General features: G+C 44.0%; 2 protein-coding genes across 2 annotated transcripts; both read right to left on the bottom strand.

Moving 5' to 3' along the window:
- Window positions 1–1,983: 1,983 nt before the first annotated feature.
- GDPD1 (glycerophosphodiester phosphodiesterase domain containing 1) lies at window positions 1,984–17,672 on the bottom strand. Its single transcript, XM_059865880.1, has 10 exons — window positions 17,383–17,672; window positions 13,347–13,389; window positions 9,974–10,109; window positions 9,345–9,390; window positions 8,670–8,788; window positions 7,980–8,069; window positions 7,130–7,263; window positions 6,583–6,642; window positions 5,773–5,824; window positions 1,984–5,237 (listed from the first exon to the last, which is right to left on the bottom strand). The coding sequence occupies exons 1-10, from the start codon at window positions 17,516–17,518 to the stop codon at window positions 5,115–5,117; spliced, it is 939 nt and encodes a 312-aa protein (XP_059721863.1). The 5' UTR covers window positions 17,519–17,672; the 3' UTR covers window positions 1,984–5,114.
- Window positions 17,673–18,911: 1,239 nt separating this feature from the next.
- SMG8 (SMG8 nonsense mediated mRNA decay factor) lies at window positions 18,912–23,795 on the bottom strand. The gene is made up of 4 exons (XM_059865827.1): window positions 22,078–23,795; window positions 21,190–21,335; window positions 19,929–20,804; window positions 18,912–19,344 (listed from the first exon to the last, which is right to left on the bottom strand). The coding sequence occupies exons 1-4, from the start codon at window positions 23,759–23,761 to the stop codon at window positions 19,147–19,149; spliced, it is 2,904 nt and encodes a 967-aa protein (XP_059721810.1). The 5' UTR covers window positions 23,762–23,795; the 3' UTR covers window positions 18,912–19,146.
- Window positions 23,796–23,889: the final 94 nt, after the last annotated feature.

Genomic DNA, 23,889 nt, shown 5'->3' with positions numbered 1-23,889 from the left:
CTTAGCTTTCAACTGAAGAGCTAACCAGGAATTTTAACTTCACTATTTGCAAACACTCATTTTTTGGAGCCTGAGCAGCACAGCTACTGTTTTTTTTCCTGCTCAGCGTCTGATATCAGTTTAAACCTTAATTATCATTCAAAAAAGCAAAGCCCAAGGGCTCAAACATCTGTGCCTGGGGAAAACTTTTGTCCTGGCACTACTGAGAGGGGAGAAAATACCAGCTCACCCACTGAGGCATTCCCTCAACGCCTTGGGAATTAAGTGTGTGTTTAGAGCTGATAATATCTCCGTTTCTTGGCATTCCTGAATTTTATTTACAGCAGGTGTTAATGGCCTTGGAACCAAGATACCTCCCCTGCTCTTGCCTTTTTTCTCTATTTGGGAACAGCCTTTTTTCTCTAAAATGGGAATATTGGCAATTTTTGATGCAGAAGCATCCTTCAAGTGTTTCCATCATTAACAGAAGTAATTTTTTTCCCAATTTCACTATTTTTGGTCCAACCCTGCCCCAAAAATCACCAAGCCACGACTGTGCAGCTGTAGGACAACCCCAACAGCTGATGCCTCATTTTCCTTTCCGTACAATAATCCAGATTTTAGTCAGGAGTTCCATAAAGCGATGGTAAGAGCTCAGCCTGGGGGGCTGCAGGAGCATCTCCCTGGGATGCAGCCCCGCACTGCGGGTTCCCAGCCAGGGGAGGGCAGGGGAGGATGGATCCCTCTGGAAATCCATCGGGAACGTGCGGGCTGTGGCGGCCTCCCGCGGCAGGAGCGAGCAGGGACAGCCCCATTGATTTCCTACCCGAATTCATCCCTTCTGCACGGCCACGGGGAATTTCAGGGGCAAAGCGATGTTAAAAAAATAGAATTATCTAGATAATATTATTTTTATATATAATATATAATAAATATAATCAGATATTATATATAATTATGATATATATAAAATAAATAGTACATATAAAAGTATATTATCCAAATATACTTTTATATAAATATTAAAAGTATATTAAAATTTATATAAACTTTATTTTATAGAAATTTTATATATTATATAAAATTTATATTAAAGATTATATAAAATTTAGTAAAATAATGTATTAATTTATATATTATAAACTATATTGAAATAGTTAATATTCTATTTTACTATTATATTTATAATTATTATATTATATGTTATACTATTATAGTCATATTTATAATATATAATAAATAATATATTATATTTACATAATATAAATACATTAATATAGTAAATTATATTTATATAATGTATAAAATTATATTTATAATGTATAAATTATATTTATAATTTATAAAATTATATTTATATTGCATGGTAATTATATATTTTATTATAATAATATCTATATTTTATATATGATAGTATATATCCTGAAAATTCCTTAAAATCAGCATCTCAAGCCTTCCTGCTTTGGATAAATAAATTGTGAAGTTGTTCTGAATATTCTGTTTGAGCTGCAGATTCATGGCAGGTGACACCACCTGAAGTGATCACAAATAAATATTTGCCATGTTAAAAGAGTCTGAAATGCCCCCCCGTTCCCTGTTCTGGTTTAGCAAACATTTAGGATGTGTTTTAAGAAATCCAACATCAGCCAGAGCCATCAGGAGAATCCTCTCATGGTGCTGGAAAAACCCTTTTAAAGTCACTGAATATTGTAACATACAAACCCCCACTTCACCTCTCTTACCTAAATATGAACCCTCAAGGCTTTAAAATTACACTTGACCTTAAAACCTAATATTTAATGTAATTTACTGGCAATCCAGAAGGAAAGCTGGAAATTTTTCCTCTAGAACTGGAGGAAATTTTATCCTGCTGATCATCAGAAAGGACAGAAAGCTGCTGCAAGTGGAATTCCTGCAAACTCAAATTCAAACCAAGGACACTGTAAACACAAAACCACTCTCAGAGATGAGGTTTTTAGGGAAAGAAGTCACACCTAACAAGCATTCAGTTTTAGACCTTTTATGAGCAAAGATGTTTTAATGTGCCACATTTCAAAAGCATCAAATCCTTCTTCACATGAAAAGAAAAATCACTGCATAGCTTTGGAGCTAGAGAGGTCCACGAGAGTTTCTGCAAATTAAAAGTGCATGAAATACATGCAATCATCCTTCATACACAAACCAGCTTGCAACAGGGTTGAGAACACAGTGTTAAAACAATATTTAGAGTTAAAAGTACCTGAAAAGAATCTCACCTCAGAGAGAGATTAACTGAACATCCTCCTGGACAGTTGTGCAAGTTCTCAACAAAAGCTGTTCTGTACAAGTGGTTTAAAAATCACACAGCGAATTCTGGAATATTCCAAACAAGGACTGGGAAGAACAGATGTTTGGGTTTTTTTAGAGTTACCCCAAGTCTGTGGTGTTTGTTACAAACAGTTATCATGGCCTAGGCCCTGTGCACTGGGGCTGGGATTCACCCATGGAACATCACCTGTCCCATGTGATCCAAGCTGAGCTCTTGTGCTAAAGCCCAAAGAGGTGAAGGAATAAATCCAGCAGCTTTTCCAGCACTGGATCCTTTCCCTCCCAGTCCAATTTCAGATATTGAGCAGCAGATTTTATCCAAGAGAGGTCAATGTATAAACAGCACAGTCAGAAGCTCCATCAGATGTAAGAGCACTGGTGGTCTGACAAAAATAGGGTTGAAAACTGTGTTGAGAATTTTAGAAGGCAGAAATTTCCATCTCTACTACTAAAGAGAATAAAAGTATTAAAATTAAATATAAAACTGTCATTTCAATGCCTGTGTTTTATCATTCAATATAGAATAATGGTAAAATTGTTTATTTATTGAGTGTTGAGGGAAACTTGAGACAAAGTAAGTCGGAGATCAAAACTGGCATTTTAAAACTTAGCTCTTGCTAACTGAAACAAAACAGTTTTAATATGTTTTTGATAGAATTCTCTAAAACCATAATTATATCTGCATCTTAATATTGGTGTATATGTTACAAATTCAACAGCAATAAAATTGAGTTTAAAAAACCCATATTGCATAAAAACTGTCTGGAGCTACAAACTGTTAATAAACCCAGATTAGGACAGAAAGGTGGAATTTTTTAATTTACTGAGCTGCATGTGGAACATTTTCTATAACTATTCTGTGGCTTCTAAAAAGCAGCAGAGCTGTGACTTGACTGATTGTTAGCACTTATGTGACCAGACAGAACTGGTCTGAGAGGGAAACAGAAAGCTTAGTAGCTAATAAATAATTTCATCCTTTTCCCCCCATGAACAGTTAGGAAGTTATATTTTCCTCTCTTCCATTCAATAAGCAACAAGGCTGATTAAATTAGGAGGAAATTGAATCTGCAGTCATCTTCACCAGGCAGATATTCAAAAGGACAACATTAACTCATCTGCCCCCATCAGCACATGTTCACTTGAATCCTAAATGCAGCAGTTTTTTTCCATTTCACCCAGACATATTCCTTAGAAAGGAACTGTGCTGCAGAAACAAACACTCTCCCTGCAGATGGATTTGGCATTCTCACAGCCTCCTGACAGGCAGTGGAACAGCAAAGATGCTCCACAATTATAAATATGGCACAGCAGCCAGGGGGTGCAACAAGAACCCTCCTAAATCTGAGCTACCAAGGGGGAAAAAAAAAAGACTTAAAAATCAGTTTTTAGCACAGTGGCTGCTCCTTGCAGTAAAAGCATACCTGACTACTGTGTTTATTTTTAAGATCTATTATTTTCACATGAGATCCCTTCAAGAAACAGGCACTGCTGGATCCAAACTCTTGTTCAGAGAGAGCATCTGATGATTCAGTGACTGAGCTCTGTCCATTGGGTGCCATTAAGCCACATAATCAAAGCCCTGAAGCCCCAGCCATGACATGAGCACACCAGGGCACTGCAGGCTCCAACCTGTCTGACACAGGGGTAACTCCTGCTCACAAGGACACAACAGCATGGGAAGCTTCCAGAAACACCTTCCTGCCTAACTGGGGTTTCCTGGCTTTTGCCAGTTATTCCCACATCCATGCACATAAACTTGATGGATATGGAGTGGATTTTTGTGGAGAGAACAGACTGAAGTCTATACACATTCTAGATTGACACTTCCTCCCTTCATAAATACACATAAAAATCTGCTATGGGTGAATTCATTTAATAGGAACATTGTCATTTGTCCCTGAAACTCCTGACCAAATTTAAGTCTTCTTTGGTCCCTCACCCTAAAAAACAACTTCCTTTTCATCAAGAACCACAAATGTGCAAAAGTCTTTTAGGACATGGTGAAAAGGCTATTTCAAAGTCAGTGGAATCTGTAACAAGTGCAATTTTCCATCCTGGAAATCCAGCCACTGCCATGACAGGCAGGCCAGAGCCAGGGGCAAACCTGGACCCTGCACTGGAACTTGGTGTCAAACCCAGATCCTGATTTAAATCCTGTGTTTAGACCCGGATCAACAAGTCACAGTGTTGCCATCACCTCAGAGAGGGCCTAAATCCAGTTCCAACTCAAGTTCAACATTCTTGTCAGTGAGAATAATGGAATAAATCTGTACTGAGTTAATTTTGGCTAAAAGTGACCACCTTCACTGAGTACCACTTCACTACCTGGCCAGCCACAGAGTCTGCTTTGCTGTTTCTCCTGTGCCTGTTTATCTTTTTTTTTTCTCTAGAAGTTACCTGAAATCTAAAAGCAACACAAGAAATGCAAACACACAGGCTACACTTTCAGAAATTCTTCAGTTTCTGCTCACTAGAATAAAACTGGAATAACTGACATGTCTGGACAGCTGCTTAGGAACACTTGTGACAGGTAAAATTATGCTTATTATCTACAGGTACCTTATCAGGCAACTCTCTTCCTAATCATCACTATTTGTGAAGTGTGCTGTTACTAAATGAGCTATTTACAAATGTAAACTATGTCATTAAAGTTTTAAAATAAATAGACAACCTTGACATTAGGTAGTGACTTGACAACGTGGTAACAGATCATCAGTTACATCTTTCCAACAAAAATGATCTGTGCATGCTGCCCCCAATTATTTTTTTAGTGAGGAAAATCCTTGGCTCACAATCTGTTCTGGAAGGACTTTCTCAGTTTTCTTCCTTCATGCTGGGTAATTATGTAAGAACTCCTTCAGTTTGGTTGGATAGTCTGTCATCACTCCAGTAGCTCCAAGATCAAATGCTCTCTTGTATTCTTGCTCTTCATTCAGTACCCAAATGTACACCTAAGAAATGGGATACAACAACCAAGTTATTACAGGAAATATTCATTTCTTTTTAAAAAGTGACTTTTGACCTAAATTGTTTAACCTGAGAGAGATGTTGCTGCATATTTAAAATGAGAGATGATGACACTGTGATGCTGGACGTTCCCCCCTCACCTCCCAAAAGGAACATTTTTTAATGGTGACTCCAATTCCACTACCTGATACTTCAGATCCTTCTAGAAGTCAGTATTATTTTGTGATAGCCCCACATCAGATAACCAGTTTTGTAGATTTTATAGGCTTAAGTTTGAAGTGGGGGAAAAAACCCCCTAAACTTCAAGGGATTTAAACGAAAAACTCTTTTTTTCTCCAGGTGTACAACTCTTCCTTTGCAACCAGAGCACTGCAAATATAACAGCAGCAGCGTTTGCTCAGGAACTAAACAGCAACTCATGGTCCCAGAAACACAAAGAACTTGCTGGGGGGAACAGGAGCCTCTTTCAAGGCTGTGTCTGTCTGGTTTGAATTCTCACTTCAGCTTTGCCCACTGTACCTGGATGCCCCGAGCTGTGAGGTGATCAAACAGTGCCTTCCTCATCAGCAGCCTGAGAAAGGAGAGGCAGGTTAATTAACAACTTCAAGTATATATGGAATTTTCAGTGTCTGTTGATGACCTGCAATGAAGTTCCCATAGAGTGTAGAGTTTTCCACAAGAGAAATCCAATTCTAGAAAACTTCCAGTTCAATTAACTCAAGTATCAGCTCTGCTGAGGATCAAATCCAGCAGAGAAATCCTTCACCCTGCAGGTACCTTCCACCATTGTCTGATGAACCAACCACTCTGCTTTCAGGAGAGGTTTCATCCTTCCCACCAGAAGAGATGAAAATGTCCTGGAGAAATTCAACTAACAGATGTCAGAGCCAGGAGACACTGCAGTCCCTGAAAACCTGTGACTAAATCCCCTCTGAAGCACAGTTATTCTTAAAATGCAAAGTGTTCCTTGTAAGGCAAACAGTGTCTCTCCTCTGACAACATCATGAAACAGTCACATCCATGAAATCTGCATTCTGCATCTAATTGCATGTTAATTAGCTGAGCACAATTAAAGACAGGAGCTTAACAGACACAACTGGAATAATTCCCACTGTTCCTGCACCTTAGAAAGTTCAGTGTATGGAAAATAAAAGCATAAAGCACACCTACATAAGATTTGAATCTGATTTATCCTGCACTGACAAGAAGCTGGAAGGAACTGAAAATATATAATGCATAGATACAGCAATAGCTAATCTTAGTTGTTTGAGTCAAGTGTTAATATAAAGGCAAAATATAAATAAAAACTTAATCAGACAAAAATCTTACGTGTCAGCCAGCCAGATAACAAATCTCTGGCTTCTTGACATCTTCTCTGGTTCTTTCAGCCTGTTGAGGAAAAGGAAACCAAAAATTACCAGAGCACAGATTAAAATCTTAGTTGAGATGTTCCAGCAAAAGGAACATAAAGAATTAATCTTGCTCAAATTAGAGCAGTAATTTCACTGCTCAAGACAGTGACGTAGAACTGGGTTATACAAGAGAAATGAGCTGCATTTAAGAGAAGCAGCAGAGATGAGAATTCTGCAGCATTTTGAGTGAAAAATGAGAAAGATTCTGAAATCTCATTTCCACCCTATTGATGACTTGTCTCTTGGCCCTATCAGACAAATTTGTTCTCAAAAAAAGAGGAGAAAAGAGCAAGAATTTGTGTTAGTACAGAACTGCTGTGTATTACAGTGCACAGAATTCTCCCAGCAATATCCAAAGGTGCCTAACCCAGCAGAAAAGGAACCTCAGCCCAAAAAAAGCAGTGCTCAGGGAGGCATCAGGGTTCACCTGCTTTACACTGGGGCAGCAGTGGGCTGTGACTCACTTGAGGATGATGGAAGGCATGGGAATCTCAAAGAATTCCTCCTTGAAGGGAACAAAGGGCAGCAGCCCAGTGTAGAACAGGCCAAGGAGCAGGAGGACACGCTGGGCACAGAAGATGGTGGCAATGTCAGAGTTCTGCAGGAGCCAGGAAAGAGATTCTCAGTTATCTTGGTAGAATTTGTCTCTGTTGCAATTAAATTTACTCATCAATGCATGACTGAAGTTCAGCAATCACACCTGAGTTTAAGCTGCTTTATGTGAATAAATCTAACTGCAGTTCAGGTAAGAAATGGGGTGTTGTCCTGCACAGATAAATTGAAATAATCAATTAGACTGAACTATCAACAAGATGGATTTCACTCAGGGGCATAACTCCCTTGGACTAAGCACAATTTTAATTTAATTCTAAATTGTAAAATTCCTCAGCACAAGGAGGAGGAGAATTATAGCTGTGAAACAACAGCTTTATGCTGATGCAACTGTGTCCACTAGTGGCCACATCCATTATTTTCATGCAAAAAAACAGACAATCAGCAATCCCTGGAAAAATTGCTTTTTATCAGATGAATGATGTGCAAAACAGGCTTCTAAGAATTCCTGGCATAAAACTGCAATGCCCTATATTTCATAAAACAAGAATAAAACATGACTAAGCTAAATTCCTCATGTATTTTATGGCAGGGTAGAGGAGTGTTAACTGTGCTTGTCTTATTTTAGCAGTACAATCTGAGCACAGAATTTCTCACCACGAGTAGAAGGCTGGCTTAGCTGGTTAAATCTCGATTTGCAGGGTGCTTTTCTGTAGGATTTGTGAGCACACAGTACCAAAGCTTAGCTGGACTCAGCCTTACCTCCTTGAAACACTTGCACACAATCTCATAATTGACATTGCCCCACACGGTCAGATGCTCTCTCTTGTACTGACTCACCAGCTCTGAGACCTGCAGCACAGAAAGCACAACTCTCACGTGGAGTCACTGGAAATTCAGTGCAGCATTATTTACCTGAAACTCTGCTTGCTTTGGAAATCATTACAGGAAAGAGTTCTTTGCTTTTCCCCCATCATAAGGTGGTTGGGATGCTTTGATGGGAAATAAACAGGTTCAGGACAACAGATTATACCCACAAAACACCCTGAAGAATTCAAGGAACCTAAATGACGAAACAATATTTTCTGGAAAGATTCCCCTCTGTGTTGAACACATACACACAAGAACATCATGTTTTTATGCTGCTTTGGAGAGCAACAGTCCCTAAGAAGACCCTTCCCATGAGGTACAAACCAAACATGTCTCCAGCAGTGCTGGAGCAGTTTCTCTTTAGATGAATGGTCCTAAAGAGCTTTTAGAGAATATCTTGCACAAGATCCCTTCTCTGTCTCCTGCATTACCTCACTCAGGGAACAGGACCCAACATGTGAAGGGTGAAGCAGTCCAAGAACACAGATCTTGCTATCACAGACTGCCAGAACTCCAGAAAACTTCTGGAATATCAGCACCATTCCCCAGCCTCCACTGGCAGTGCAGCAGGCTCCCATGTACCTTTCTGATCAACACGTCGTTGTTCATTTTGATGTCAATGTTGACAGGAGTCTCTGGAAATGCCTCAAACACCTCTTGCAGGAGTGGGATACGGTTGTCTGTCCCCTCACACTGACTTTCTGGGGAAACAAGAAACTTCTCACTGCTGTGGCCACTTTTAACAAATCACAGATAAAAGCAGAAATGTCAGAGCACTCATTACCTTCAAACTTTATTAAAAGTATAAAGTTCCAAGGATAATCACATTTCTAAACAAAAAATGACTTCATTCAGCTGTAATTAACTATGGCAAGCTCATTTCCATAATGAAAATGCCCTGAGCATGTTGCACATTCAGGTTTTAACTTCATGAAATTCACTCATTATTTAGCAACAGTAGGAGTGCAGGCAACATTAAAATCCTGAAATAGCAAACACAGGCTCAGTTACCACACAAAATGCAATGAGATTAATGTGAAAAAGACCAAATGAGAACAAAATTTCCTTCTGAACTCCAAGTCATACCAACAGTAACCACTGCACTGGTTTCTACAGACAGGGCTATATTTTTCTTTTGAAGATTCTTTTGTCATGATATTGAGAGAAGCACATGAACTTCTCTACTCCCTTTGCCAAAAGAGGAAAGTGCCACGCTGCAAAATGGAAAATTAAAACAGCAAGAGACAAACATCTCACCTTTCTGAAAGGTGACATCCAACTTGCAGAGATAGCGTGGCAGTTCCTTAAAAATAAAGAGCAATGGAACATCAATTCAAATGCAGGGATATAATCATGACCCTCCTCTAAAAAGACCAAAAAAAAAAAAATTGTAATTCACAAGCCACTTATCTCTTCATCCAAAAAACTGATTTAGTAGCACCACTTTCAGTATTAATTGAATTATTTGGTATTCTTAGATTTGTGTCAGTTGAACAAAGCAAAACATTCCCAGATGTCTGAGAATTCTGAAAATTCCACTGCTGAGGAAGGGGGATCCATCTCCCAGTTTTCCCAATAAAAAACTGGTCACACCAGGAAGAGCTTTTATCACTCTGCCATCAGTATGACAAAACATCCCAGCTCCAGAGCCATTCACCCAAGCTGATACTGGAGGAGTAAATCACCCTCTGGAATGTGCCAGGTGTGATCTGACTGCACAGGGAGTTCAGTGAGGGTGGTTTAGGTCAGGGGTGGGTTTTTTGATTGGGTTTTGTATTGAGATGAATCCTCCCCTTTGGTTTTGGGCACCAGGCACACACAGAGCCCCCTGCCCACCCCACAAATGCACTTTTCAACACCCCCCACCCATTTTCTCCTCAACTCACCGAGTATTTGAGGTCAGATATGTTGACATCAACTCCTGTTGATCTCTTCAGGTTCTCATCATGGGACACAACCACTTGCTCATCTTTTGTCAGGTGACAATCCAGCTCCAACATGTCTGTCCCCAAATTCACAGCACTGCAAGGAAAGGCTGCCCTGAGCCACTCAGGTGCTTTGTGCAGCTCCAAACCCAACACATCCCACAAACCAACCCCACTGGAAGGACTCTGGATGCTTTAATGGTGCAAGGAATCCTCACAATGCTGCTGCAAAGCAAGGAGCAAACAGGAATCCTCACAATCTCTGCTGCAGTGGGAAGCTGATGCAAGAATAAACAACATCTCTTGAAGCAGAGATGGGATTTTTGGTTCTGTCTCCCATAGGATTTGGGAAGCTCACCTGTGCATTGCAGCCTGCCACCCCAGGATTGAGAAACCTGCTCCTAAAGGATTGGCTCAGGATTTGGAGTGGGGTGTTTATGAGCAGCAGCTCCTCTGCCCACTGCAGGAAGTGAGGTTTTGAAAAAAAATAAATTGGATTTGTGGTTAGAAACTACAAATGACAGGGGTGTGAAAGCTGTTTTTTTTTTTTTTTTTTTTTTTTACTATATTTACATTAATCAGGAAATTAGCAGTTGGACTTTCAGATTTTTGGCTGTTTTGTTGGGTAGCAAAACAACCTGAAACTATTGTTTTAATGAAAAAGTTTTAATTTAAATTAAAGAGGAAACAGACCATTAAATATCCAGTCTTAGTTTTCAAAGCAAAATAACTATTCCTGTTCCAACCCACTGCTTTGAAAGCTCTAGTCCTATCCCAAATCCACTCCATGGCAGTTTGGTTTACAGGAGGAGTAAGGAAAGCAAAAAGATGATGGAAAATAAGAACAAGAAACCTCACACCAGAAAAAAAAAAACCCAAAACTTTACTGCAATGAGCAGTGAATTGCTCATTTAACTAGAAAAGAGTTGTCATTCCAGCAGACAGATAAAAGTCTGAACTCTTCCTTCAAAGCCTTTTTATCCACCTCTGAGCAAACCTACACCACCTGTGAGCTGTGCCTACCTGAGGCCCAAAGCTCTGTAAATTCAGTAACAGCCTTTTCCTTATGGGCTTTATTGGCTGCTGAGCACAGCCCATGAACATCCACTCATGTAGTAACAAACCAAAAAAATAAACCAGAACATACTCCCCAAAGTGTTTAACACAATTTCTGGTCCAGCTGGGATAATGATCAAGGAGGGTTGTCAAATTAAAGCCAATTTGTGAACTGTTTGCCAGTGCTGCTAATTAAGAATTAGAAGAGGAACAGAATCCTGTTACATATGGAAGAATCACAGGCTGTACTGGGTGACTTTTTCCTCCTGAGGGAAAGCAACTCCAAATCTGCTGCAGGAGATTTGCCAAATCTGTAGATGTTCCCATGTTTTATCATTTCACCAGCAGATTTTATTAGCAATATTTCTTGCTTGAGAAAGTCAGGGCTGATGCTGCATGGAAAAGGGAGAACAACAACTTTCCTTGTTAACAGATTTGAGACTTTGCCAGGCCCTTACAAGCAGCTCACTGCTAAATAAGCTTCCTCAAGTGCTGAGCTGTCCCAGCTGGAAATCAGCTTGTTCTGTCAAATTCACACTGCTCCAGAGAAGGCTCCAGGTTTAGAACATCATTGTGGATTCAGACCCAACTGCTCCAGAACTCACGCTGTGAGGTAGGCTTGCATTTGCAAATTAGGGTGAGAGTGCTCCTGCTTAAAATCTGTTGTTTTATAATCTAAAACCACCACAGAAGCATTTAAATATGGCAGAACAAGATTATAGCCCCCCTCATCTATTATGCATTTTACCCAATTAAAAAAGCTAAAAAAAAATATTGTCTTTGGTACAAAAAGCTTCTAATTTCCTTCCAGAATATTTGTAAATTAAGCAGTACAGAAACTGAAATTGCCAATAAAGGTCTCCTCCTCCCATACCCACATTCTCTTCTGGATTCAACTACAGCAACAAGCAAATATTCCTGCTTGTGTAAACCTGCAGGAACAGTTCCTGCAGACACACCCTGTCTGGCTTCCACAGAATCTGATAGATTATAAATTGATCAGCTCCTATCAGCTCTTTGAGCCAATCCTGATCATTCTGCACCAGGCAGATCACTGATTTTCTACCCCATTCCTTTTGCTACTTTACTTGTGAGGATGGGAATGAGCAAATGGGATGGACAAAGCCTTTACCCCTTCCCAAAAGGAGCCAGAAGAGTTTCCACTCCTAACAGGAGGAAACTGCTCTGCTTCCTGCAGAGCTACCCTGGCTCTCTTTACTCAGATGAACTTTGCTATTGGCAGCTGTTGTGGGTTCACAAACTGGACCTCAATGCATTTGTCCCACCACAGCTGTCAAATAATTAAAATGGGTGGAAGAGAGTCAGAAAAACGTTATCACAAAATGTATTACCCCCAGCACAGTCCTTACTCTAAGTATTCCTGCTTATTGCTGGGAATAAAATAAAACTAGATGATGGAGTGACTTCCATTGCAAGAGCCCTTCATGTACAGAAGGAGTATGATATGAAATGAAAATTAAGAAATGGTTAAAAAAAGGGAAGAAGCACTTTCAGAAAGTCTGGTAGCAGACTTGAAAAAAGGCAGGCCAGCAGGAAAAAAAAACACTAAACAAAAAGCCACACAAAACTATGCTGAGCTTCCATGGAGATAGAAAATAGTGCAGTACTTTCTTTTATTTGGTTGGGAAAGCTGGCACCCCTCAGGCTGCAGGGAAACAGCAAACTGATGAGGCTCCTTAGCACAAAGCAAGTTAGAAAAACCCCAAACAAAACAAAGAGGAGCCCACATAATGTGGTCCCTTCTCAGCAGCAGCTGGAGTTTTAGATATGTTTCTTCTTCAAATGCCTTTGAGAACCTTGTTAAAATTCACGACTTAAATGCTGGAGGCTTAAAAGGCTTTCTGGTCCCAACCCCATTTTAAACCCCTGAGTAAGAGGCTTTCACACATTGCGTGACTGCAGCGTGTGAGTGCAGGAAAAAAACATAAACAGCAGCATTTTCTGCTTTATAGTGATAAATTAATTCATAGAAGTAATCACCAGTAAGGCCAGTATTGTTTGCTGGTTTACTGGCCAGCACAGCTCGGGCCCCAGGGGTTGTTTCCATTTGTTACTGTGCACAGACCATAATTTGTGGTATCCCAACTCCTTCTGGTGAAACTGGTGTGGATGTTTGGCAATCCAGAGGAGAGCTGACTTTCAGAAATAGGACACAGTGACCCCAAAGAACTGATCAAGTCCCACCTCCCTTGGTTGCTTCACTCACTAAAGACACTGAGAACACCTAATTTAGATATTCTCATCCTTTTCTACTCACTGGTGAAAGGCTGCCATTGTGTTCTCCAGGTTCTCTCCAGCACCTACAGAAACAACAAAAATAAAACTTACACAAAATCCTTTTTCTCCCCTCAATCCCACTGAAAATATAATTAAAAACTAGCAGATTTTAAAATATACATATTTGGAGAAATGAGGATGAATTCCTCATGAACCAGAATCTCTGTTGCCACCAATGTCCTGGAGAGACACGACCTTCTCCAAGGAAAATGATTTCAAAAAAGAACTTATCTTGGATTTGTGTAACACTTAGAATATTCAAACCAAAGTGTTTGTTTTCCCCAGAGGTATTTAGCTAGGACAATAAGCCCCACAGGCATAGGGAAAGTACGTGCAAAAATGTAGTTGAGAGTTGGTGGGAAGAATAACAAGAGGAAAAAAAAATAACAAAAAGCTATGAATTAAAGCACCCAGGACATTCTAAAGCTGTCACCCCCTAAATGTATAACCCAGCTGAGGTGAAATAGGTGAAAACCTCTTTGTTCAGTGCAAGGATATTCCCCCAAAGAGCACAGATCTGTCAGTAAAGGTTTGTGCTGCAGGAGAAGGGAGGTCTCACACACGTGGAATGAAACACACATCCATTTCAGTCAAGAAATGAAAGGACAAGCAAATTTAATTTTCTCTCAGGCAGGATTAAACTCTGCAACTCCTAAGCCAGCAATCTCTGCATAAAAATCTTTGAAAATCAGCCTGATTAGGGACTGGAAAAGGTTGTGCCTTTTTCAACCTTTTTCTGAGCTTGTGACTCAGAAAATAGGCAATATTATAGACTGGAAAACAAAACAACCTCAGAGGGATACACGTGCTGATGAAGATATCTATGCAAATTTCAACTGCTCTCTGACAGTAATGAATGACAGACTTTGTAAACAGCAATTATAAGAGCTCCAATTAAGGCCTTGCCTATTAACAAGGCCTCACCAGGACATACCTAAACCTGTGTTCAGTTACTTAATTAAAGCAATGCACAACCACCAATTTAAAAGTGTTGTTCTCAGGCAGGTGTACAAAATGGAAGACTTAACTTATAACCAGGATGACAAAAACCTGCAGGGTTTAATGTAAAACAATATGGTGAGTCCACAGCAGCTTCTGTGATCAGACATTCAGCAACATTTTATGGGATTTGATTGCAGAACTGGGAGTTGGCTGAGTAGCAAAAGTGAACCAAGGAACAAAGGAGAGCAGGAGAACCTCATGGTAGCCATCTGGAATTGCCTAACAAATGGGAATCCCCTGCACAAAGCCTGGCTGGTCAGTTACAAATTAACTGCAATAATAATTGTGGGTTTTAGATAACTTATCAGCTGGGGCAATCCAGCCCATACATCCTGAACTGTGAGGGAAGGGCCAAAACACCTGAGTCAAGTCTTCAGTTTGTGAGCAAAGCAGGAATACTCTAACATTCCTTCCTGGGCAGAAAGTTCCAAAGATAAAAGTTTTAAGTGGCTGATCTGACAAATCACGTGGCAGGGAGGTGGTCAAGGGCCAGGGATGGTGACATGTCAGGGGTGGTGAGACAAATGCCTGACTTGTAGCATTTTGGGGGAAATGAGGAACCAAGTTGAGAGATCAGCTGAAAGAGGAATCAGCAACCACAGGCAGAAAAGGGAACTGCACAAGTTATTGGATAAAAGTAATTTTCTCCCAGAAAAGTGAGAGGGCTGAGCTGACCAAAGGGCTTCTGACACTTCCTCAAACACCCCTCCAGCTTCATGGGCTCATTCCCTCTGAGAAACAGACCTAAGTCCAAGGAAAGGCTGTGAAAATTAAGGGATAAGAGGCTGAGGGTGCTGGAATTGTTTTGCCTGGAGAGCAGAGGCTGGGGAAGATCCTACACATGTAAATACTGGATGGGAGCGAGGAAAGACTCAGCCAAGCTCTTCTTGGTGGTGCCCAGGGAAAGGACAAGAGGAATGGGAACAGGTTTAAATACAGGAAATTCAATTTATAAATGTAAGAAAAACCCCCTTTTTTGTTGCAAGAGTGACCAAACTTTGGAACAGGCTCCCTGCAGAGGTTGTGGAGACTCCATCCCTGGATGAATTCAAAACCTAACTGGACCAGGTCCTGGTTAACCTGCTCTGGTCAGAGGCAATCTCCAGAGGCCCCTTCCAATCTGAATTATTCTGTGTAAAAATCATCATGCTACCCTCCCTCAGAGACTCTGCAACCCAGGGCTGCTGGCATTGACAGAGGACTCCAACACAGAATATCAAGACTCACTAACTGCCCTCAGAAATTACCAATTTTAAAATAATGCAGACAGGAAGAAATAATTCTACAAAATGAGGTGACAAAGTTCTTGAATGAAAAAGCAAGATAAATCAAGCCCCTCAGACTTAAAAACTTCACTGTACAAGGTTTCATCCCAGAGAGGAAAAAGCCAAACAAGTGAGGCTAATTGGAGTAATGCAATAGGAAACCTGACACTGAGTCTAAAGCTACAGCATGACTAAAGCCCGAGAACTCAAGCCCCGCAGGAATTTATGTTACAGGGTAAACACCAAGGAGAGCAAAGCACGAGTGATCTTCAGCCTCAGATGGGCAAAAAGCCGCTGCAACCTCCAGGCTGCCCTCCTGCCTCAGGTGGATTTCACAGGAACAATTCGCAGAGCGTGGACTTTGAATGCCTGAGGAATAATCCTGCCTTGAGCGAGGCTTTCCTGCTGTTCCGATGGAGCTTAGAGCAACCGGCCCAAGCCCTCGCATTCCAGGCTTAGGGCTGTGTATCTTAACTAAGGTGCTTGCAAAGGACTGAGAACAGAAGATTAAGGGGATCATTCCAAGTTCCAACAAAGTCGCCTGCAAGTTTTTAACAGCTTACAAATAAAAAAACCAAACCAGGATCCCTTTAAAATTAAGAACCTTTTTTTTTTTTCTGCTGAAGGAAAAATATAACTAGCAAGTAACAGATAATATAGATAGTCCACACAAAGAGTTACATTTTATGCTATACTTAAAGCTATAGTTACAAAGAAACTTAAACTGCCAAATAAAGTAAATGAAAGGAGTGCCAGTAATAAAATCATTACGAGATCAGCTCCAGATTTTATATTCTGATAATTCAAGGCAGAAGCATTTGTTAAGAGCCACTGGCTAAAACTGTGATCAACTCCTGCATAAACTGGCACTAAGCTGGATATTGAAAACTGTTTGAACTCAGCACCAGACATCTCTCACACAAAATATCGAAAAATATTTACTAGCAAACTACCTATTTTCAAAAATTAGGTGAGGCAGCAGGGACGAGCACAGAGCTGATCTCTACAGACCAGGAAGACACACCTTACTGCATTTTCCCCCTCCCAGTGCTTTGGAATAGGTGGGAGAAACTTAAAATCCTATTTTAGACGGAATCAACATGCCTGAATTTCAAATGCAAGAGGGTTTTACCAGGGCACTGAGCCATTCACTATCTGCCTGCAACACCGAGGGGAACAAGAACAGAGTCACAGCAAATTCTGCTTCCCCTGAAAGCAGAAAGCAAAGCAAACAGGAGGTCAGAGGCAAGAAAATTGCTCTTTTGTACCTGACCTAAGCAACAGCCAGACGCCCATCTGGCTGGGGAGAGAAATATCAGGATACAGAATCGTCAGAAGAAAAAAAAAAAAAAAAAATTGACGTGTTTGAGAGGGAAAACATCACGCCCCACAAAGATAAAAAAAAATTTTAAAAAGCAGAAAAAAAAAAAAAAAAGCTGATTTTCGACTGGCGCGGTTGGACTTCGAAGATTAATTCCGCGCTGAACCGAGGCACTGGTCAGCAGGTGGCACCTAAAATTAGGCTGAGGGAGGAAGGTTTAAAGGGAGCCCGTTCAAGGCACGGACACGGCGCAGTCCCTCAGGAGCCTGCCGTGCCCGGGGGCCCCAGCAGCGCCCCGGGGTCGTGAGGGAGCATCGCCCGCGGGCCGCGGAGCGCCGAGAGCCGGGCGGGGACCGTCCCTCAGGAGCGGCAGAGAGCAGAAAGGCTCCCGCATCCCCTCCCCTCCATCCCCGCACCCCCCCACTCACCGCCGCGGTGCGAGATGTGCCGGCAGCGAAAGCGCTGCCGCTTGGGCCGGTGGAGCAGCCCCGGGCACTTGAGGAGAAGCGCAGAGGTGAGGACGTATCCACCCAGCGTGGAGAGCACGTAGAGCGTGGCCGACATCCTGCACCTGTCACCGGCTGCTTCGGCCCGTCCTGCTGCGCTCCGTGTCCGTGTCCCAGCCCGCAGCCGGCTCGCGGCGAGGCGGAGCCGCTGCGGGACGCGGAGGCTCCGAGGCAGCGGCGGCTCGGAGGGAGCGCAGCCTCTGCGCCCGCGCAGCCGCCCCGGCGCCGCGAGGAGCGCAGCGCGCAGGCGCGGCGGCCCCGCGCCCTTCCCTTCCCGCCCGGCCGTGAGGGGCTGCCCGCAGCCGCCGCTGCTTCACAATCGCTCGCCGGGTAATTCCCAATTAAACGCTTTAATTCCCAACCGCGCCGTGCCGGCTTTCTGCACGCAGGCGGAGGGATGTGTTTTGCACACCCCCGCCCAGTGCCCGCCTCATGGGCGGGGCTGTCACGGTCAAAAACCACTTCGCAAGTGCTGTGGGGTAATTCTCAATTACACGCTTTTATTTTCCACCTGGCCGTGCCGGCTCTCTCCTTACAGGTGGAAGGATGCGTTTCCTCCACCCAGCCCCTCAGACCCGTCATATTCCAAATAGGAGGGATGCTCTTTCCCCACACAGCCCCTCAGAGGTCATAAAATCATAGAACGGTTGGGTTGGATCTTTAGAGATCACCTGGTCCAGTCCCTTATGTCGTATTCCAAACGGGAGGGATGCAATTTCTACACCCAACCCCTCAGAGATACCACATTCCAAACGCAGGGATGTGTTTTCTTCATCCATTCCCTCAGCGATGTCATATTCCCAATGAGAGGGACACATTCCCCACATCCAGCCCCTGAGAGATCACAGAACCATGGAATGCTTGGAAAATTCTTTAAAGACCATCTAGCTCAACCTCTACTGCCATATTCCATATGAAGGGATGTCTTTTCCTCACCCAGCCCCTCACAGATGTCATATTCTGAGCAGAAACCAGGTCTCAGCTCCGGTCATGCAGTGTAATTACCGTACTATAGCAAACTGGCAAATTAAATTTTGTGTGCATGCTAATTAGAAACAAATATTCTAGAAATTAAATTAGGTCTCAGCATACAGCCTTACATCTTACCTCAGTTAAAAGTCGATTTACTGTGGCTGATTTTTTGGCACTGAGAGTCACTTGATAAAGGTGAGCACAGTTTCTGGCTGTGCTGTTACTATACATCAGAACTGCAGTATCTTTTTTTTTTTTTAAGACAAAATGATTTCTCCTATCATCACATTAAAAGCATAATTTACATACAAATAGCTTGTTCAGAAAAAGAAAAGATTTTGCTCATCATTGCCTCAATATGACAAAGTAAACTCTTGATTGCAGGCAGTGCTAATTTTTAATATTCCTAAACAGGTATATAAAAGACAGGATGGGGAAAAGCACAGTCATCAAAACATCTAGTAATACAGGATCAGCACTTTATGAAAACCAGCTTTTATTTTTTACATATGAAAACTTATTAAATGGAAAATTTACATGTCTCAGATCCCTCTTCCTGCTTTGATATCAACTTTATTTCCAATCTGATCGCATTCCAGTGAAATACAGTGGGGGCTTCACACAATTGCAGTGACAACTGTTGGGTAACCAAAACCCATGAGCTGGATTGAAGACAGCCTTCTTAAACTCAAGCAGAGACACCCAAAAGCATTCTTATTGTGTGATTGCTTTCAGTATTCCTCGGAGAACTTTGTAGCTCATTAACTGTTGGCTTTCTTTGGGAGGGAAGCAGGGCCCCCTTTCTGTCACGTAGGCGTAGGGAAACCTCAGCACCCAGAGTCCATCAGAGGGAAGGGTGATTTCCTGCTTCTCGGGGTAAAATATAGGACAGGGTGGTGGTCCTGGTTGAACCTAAAGGCAAAAGGAAACATGAGTAGGTTATCAAACATCATTACTACCTCAAAAAGTAATCAAATGCAAATGGAGTTATTTTCAAATGTGTAATGAAAGAAAAATTGAAGAAATGGTGAAGAATTCTCCAATTCAGAAAACCAACATTTTTTCACCTCTTAAATCCAAATTGTAACTAATAATAATTGAGCAATGAGTCACTGCTTTTCTCCATGACATTTAAAATGACAGTCATTCTTAAAGAGTTATTATTAGCATTTTTCCATTTTTTAATAAAAGCCATTAATACAGCAGGGAATGCCAATAACTCATCCTTGGTAAAATATTTTTGTAAACTTACTTTATAGTATACAGTATAAATTGTATACTTTATACTACAAAGTAAGTACAAAGTATAAATTTGGCAGGTTGAAGTTGAAGAAATCCTAAGTGCTTATGTAACATACTTTTGGAAACAACTGTCTTGGCTGAAGCTGGTTTGAGTTGGAGTTTCTTGAGACACTTTTGCTGTCACCCTTGTTAATTATTGTTTCCCCAACCACCCCTGCCTCTGCTGTTCCCAGATTCTCTGCTGCACTCCCTACCTGAGGCGTTAAGGTGATCTGCAGAGGAGCATCAGGAACCACCACGAAGAGCCTCATGAACTGGGCGTAGTGGGGCTTGAGGCCCCGTCCCTGCGTCGAGGACAGGATGTACAGGGGCATGTCGGAATTGAGGGCTTTCAGGGCGGATTCCTTCGGCCCCCCTCCCATCACCTTCATCACCTTGTCAGGCCCTGAGCACATGAACCTCCTCCCACGTGCATCTTCATACTCAAAGCCCACAAAAGCCCGAGCGATGTCGTCCCTCCGCCGGCCTCTTCCCATCACCACGGCGCTCCTTTTCCCAGGAACAGCCTTGTTGGGAGCAGGCCAGGAATTGGTGTCTAAGTCTCCTTCATCTTCAGTTCTCGTCCTGATGACAATGTCCCAAGGCATTAAATAGTTTGTTCCCGGGATAAAACCCTGTTGATCTAAACCTGTGTGGAAGTTATAAGCCTTAGCAGGCCCCAGTTTGACCAGTGACCAGCTGGAGAATTTGGGCAGAAGGCCTTTGGGGCAGTTGGAATGCAGCATCCCGGGGAGGTACTCGACAGTGGACGCCTGGCGATCCACCAGGCTCGGCCTCTTCTCACCCTTGGAGTCCCCGCTCTGCCCGTGGCTCTCTGCATTGTCCCCTCCACCCTGGGCATCGGGTGGGTAAGTGCCCAAGCTGCCCGTGGACTGGCCCAGGCTCAGGGCTAAGCTCAGGCCTGTGCTCTCCCCCTGAGTCTGAGGCTCTTTCTCTTTGAGTTTCTCCATCTCTCCCTCCGGAGGGGCGGGCGATGCCTCGTCCCGAGCCGGCGCCGGGTCAGGTGTGCTTGGCTGAAATATGGGGAAGTTGATGTGCTCCAGTTTTCCACAGCACTTCTCTTCCAGCAGCTGTGAGAAAGAAAAGGTGGTTTAGTATCCACCCTGAGATGAGGGAGCTCGGAGCCACAACATTCAGCAGCTATAATTAAGATTCAAGAGGTTTGCAGCACATGAGAACCAAAGCAGCAATGGGAACATGGCCCACAGACCTGATTATTTAAAATTCACATGGACCAACACATTCAAAGTGTAAACAGGTGCATTAACTGGTGCTCCTGAGTGTGTGGTAAAGACTGGAACTGCCCATCCTGGTCAGCCCATTTCTGCTCCCAGACATGTCTCCCCCAAGCAAAATGTTGGTAAGGTTAAGAGGAAACTTGTGGTCACTTCAGAATACAGACTCTGCAGCTGAAACAAAAGTATTGCTTGAAGCATCAAGAGACCTAAGAGTTACCTGGTAAAAGTCATAATTAGCTGCTTTGATATCAAAGGGGTCCTCCCGAGGAGCTTGTTTCCTTCCACAGTTACAGGCACCAGTGGAACGAGCCCGGCTGTTGTGGTACAGAATTGGAGGATTTCTGTCTGCTTCTGGCTTTTCCCCTAAAAGCAAAATCAATCAAACCTTGGGCAAATTGCTCACCATTCAAAACTCTCTTTATTCCCTTCATCCATTGCTCTCTCCCTGCTATACACAAATACAAAATGTTTGTCAAGCAACTCTCCCTTTCCCACTTTTAATAATACAAAGTTCCAGTGGAAGTTATACCATTAAACCAAATCTTATTTGTTTTTACAACCATTTCCTGAAGGCTCAAAGTTCTTCTGCTTGCAATAAACTTGCAGAAGTCAGTTTTGACTCCCTGATCAACCAGGTAATTTAAAACAAAGGGGAATGCTTATGCTTTTTAGAGAATTTTGTTCTTATACTCCTCTCATTAGAAGGACTCCAGTGTAATTGCTTTTAGCTAGTAAGACAGAATCAGAGTTACTACTAAAATCAGAAAATCAGAGTAAGAGTTACTACCGACAGTGGACAGGCTCCTAAACTCAACATAAAGGAAACCTGCACAGCAGCTCGGCTATGATCCCACTGTAGAGATGATCACAGAATCATCTGGGGTGGAAAAGACCTCTGAGATCATCGTGTCCAACCTTTGCCTGGTCACCACCTTGTCAATTAGAGCACAGCACCGAGTGCCACACCCAGTTCTTGAACACAAAGCTTTAAAGCTGCAAACTTTCACCTCCCTCAACATTTCGGAGCCGGTGCTTTCAGCACAAGACATTTTAACGCAGATACAAAACTAAACCATGAAACCAAAGCACAAGTGAGCACCTTTACCTGCTTTGGGGAGCAGATGGAACTTGTGCACGCAGTGCTGGTCTGTCAAGCTCCGCTCCTCGCAGAGCTGGTGCCCGTTGCTCCAGAACTTGTAGCAGTCCTCGTTGAGCTGCATGGCGTATTTGTGGAAGGCTGGGCCCCGGGCGTGCTGGCTGTACACACGCAGGGCCTGAGCCAGCTGGTTCTTGTGCACTGTCATGGTGTAATTGTGGGGCAGGTTGGACTGGTAGGCGCTGTGGGCCATGGGCAGAGCCTTCTGGCAACGGTTTTCGGAGAACTTGGTGTCTATGTCTAAGTAGCCTTCCAAAACTTTGATGCTGCTCATGATTTTTGAGCTCAGCTCGCCACAGGCTGGGTCATCGTCTTTGCCTTCGATGGTCACTTCATAGAGTTTTAGAGCAGCTGCCACCCACTTCTGGTAGGTTGGGAGCTCAAAGTGAGAGGGCTGTGGGTTCCTCCCCACGCTGTCTTCAAAGCCTTTTTTGCTGAGCACCAGCTCCACGTGCTGCCACAAGAACTCCTTGAGGGTGCAGTCCACGAGCTGCCCAGAGGAGCTAGAGCTGGAGCTGCTACTCTCTGCGTGGAAGGAGAGCTGCTGCCGGCCGTGCCTCATCATCTGATACCTCCTGGGTCCCGACAGGGTGGGAGCCAGCAGCGAGTCAGTCTCTCTCATGGTGCAGTTGCTCCTGAGCTGGTCGAGAAGCATGGCCACGGGATCGTCTCCATCCTGAGGCCCACCAGCCACGATGTACACGAAAGCCTGGTTGGCAGGCACAGTGAACAGGCAGTTGATGCTCTGGTTGGTCAGCACCCGGCTCTTGCGGAAGATGCGGTAGATCTGATCCTCCAGAGCATGCTGCAGCCTCCTCTTGGGGGAATGCTTCTTGGGGGGTGGCTTTTCCAGGTGACCACAGGGGTCCTGACCCCTGCTTGGCAGCGGATCCACCTTCAGAGCCCCGTTGAGCTGGAAGAGGAAAAGGAGGCGTGGAGGGCATGGCCTGCAGTTGAGCTTCCACTCCTTGCCGACAGGACAGTCCTTGATGGCAGCCTTCAGCGAGGGCAGCACCTTCTGCCGCAGCCCGTCCAGCGCCCTGAACACGCGGTCGTAGGTGATATCGAAGGAGCAGGTGGGATGCACCAGCAGCAGGATGTGGCACACGGAGAAGAGGTAGAGGAGGCTCAGGCAGTGCAGCTTCTCCTGGTGCTTCCAGAACTCGTGTGCCTCGGCATGGGGCAGCGGGGCCGGGCCTCCGGAGGGATGGCCGGGCCCGGCCTCCCTGTTCTCGGCCGCCGCTAGGTCCCCGCAGGCGCGCAGCAGCTGCGGCGTGTCGCAGATGGAGGTGAGCACCAGGTACAGCACGCGGCTCTCCTGGCTGTAGTACGCCTGCAGCTGGTTGTAGTCCTTGGTGGCCGGGTCCCCCTCCTGCCCCGCGGCGCCGTCCGCCACCTCGGGATCCTCCTCCGGGAACAGCGGGAACACCTGCCGGTCGCACACGGTGCTCACCAGGGCCTCCTTCTCGGAGCAGAGCTGCAGCGCGGTTTTGCCGAAGATGCCCACCACGCACACCTCCTCCTCGCCGCCCGCCGCGCCGCCCGCCTCGGCCGCCAGCAGCAGCTCCCGCAGGCTCATGGGCCCCACGGCCGTGCCCATGGCCCCGGGCGGCCCGGCCCCGGGCAGCGGCATCACCCGGCCCCGCTCCCGGCCGGAAGCGGCGGAGCCCCGGCCCCGGCCCCGCGCATGAGCGGCCCCGCCCCGGAGGGCGCGGACACGGGCACGGGGGGCGGGCGCTGCGGGGGCGGCACCGCGCCGGG

This window comes from Haemorhous mexicanus, chromosome 22, assembly GCF_027477595.1.
Source record: "Haemorhous mexicanus isolate bHaeMex1 chromosome 22, bHaeMex1.pri, whole genome shotgun sequence".
NCBI classification, from domain to species: domain Eukaryota; kingdom Metazoa; phylum Chordata; class Aves; order Passeriformes; family Fringillidae; genus Haemorhous; species Haemorhous mexicanus.
The sequence above is the reverse complement of the archived record's forward strand: the minus strand, read 5'-3'. Positions and strand labels throughout refer to the sequence as shown.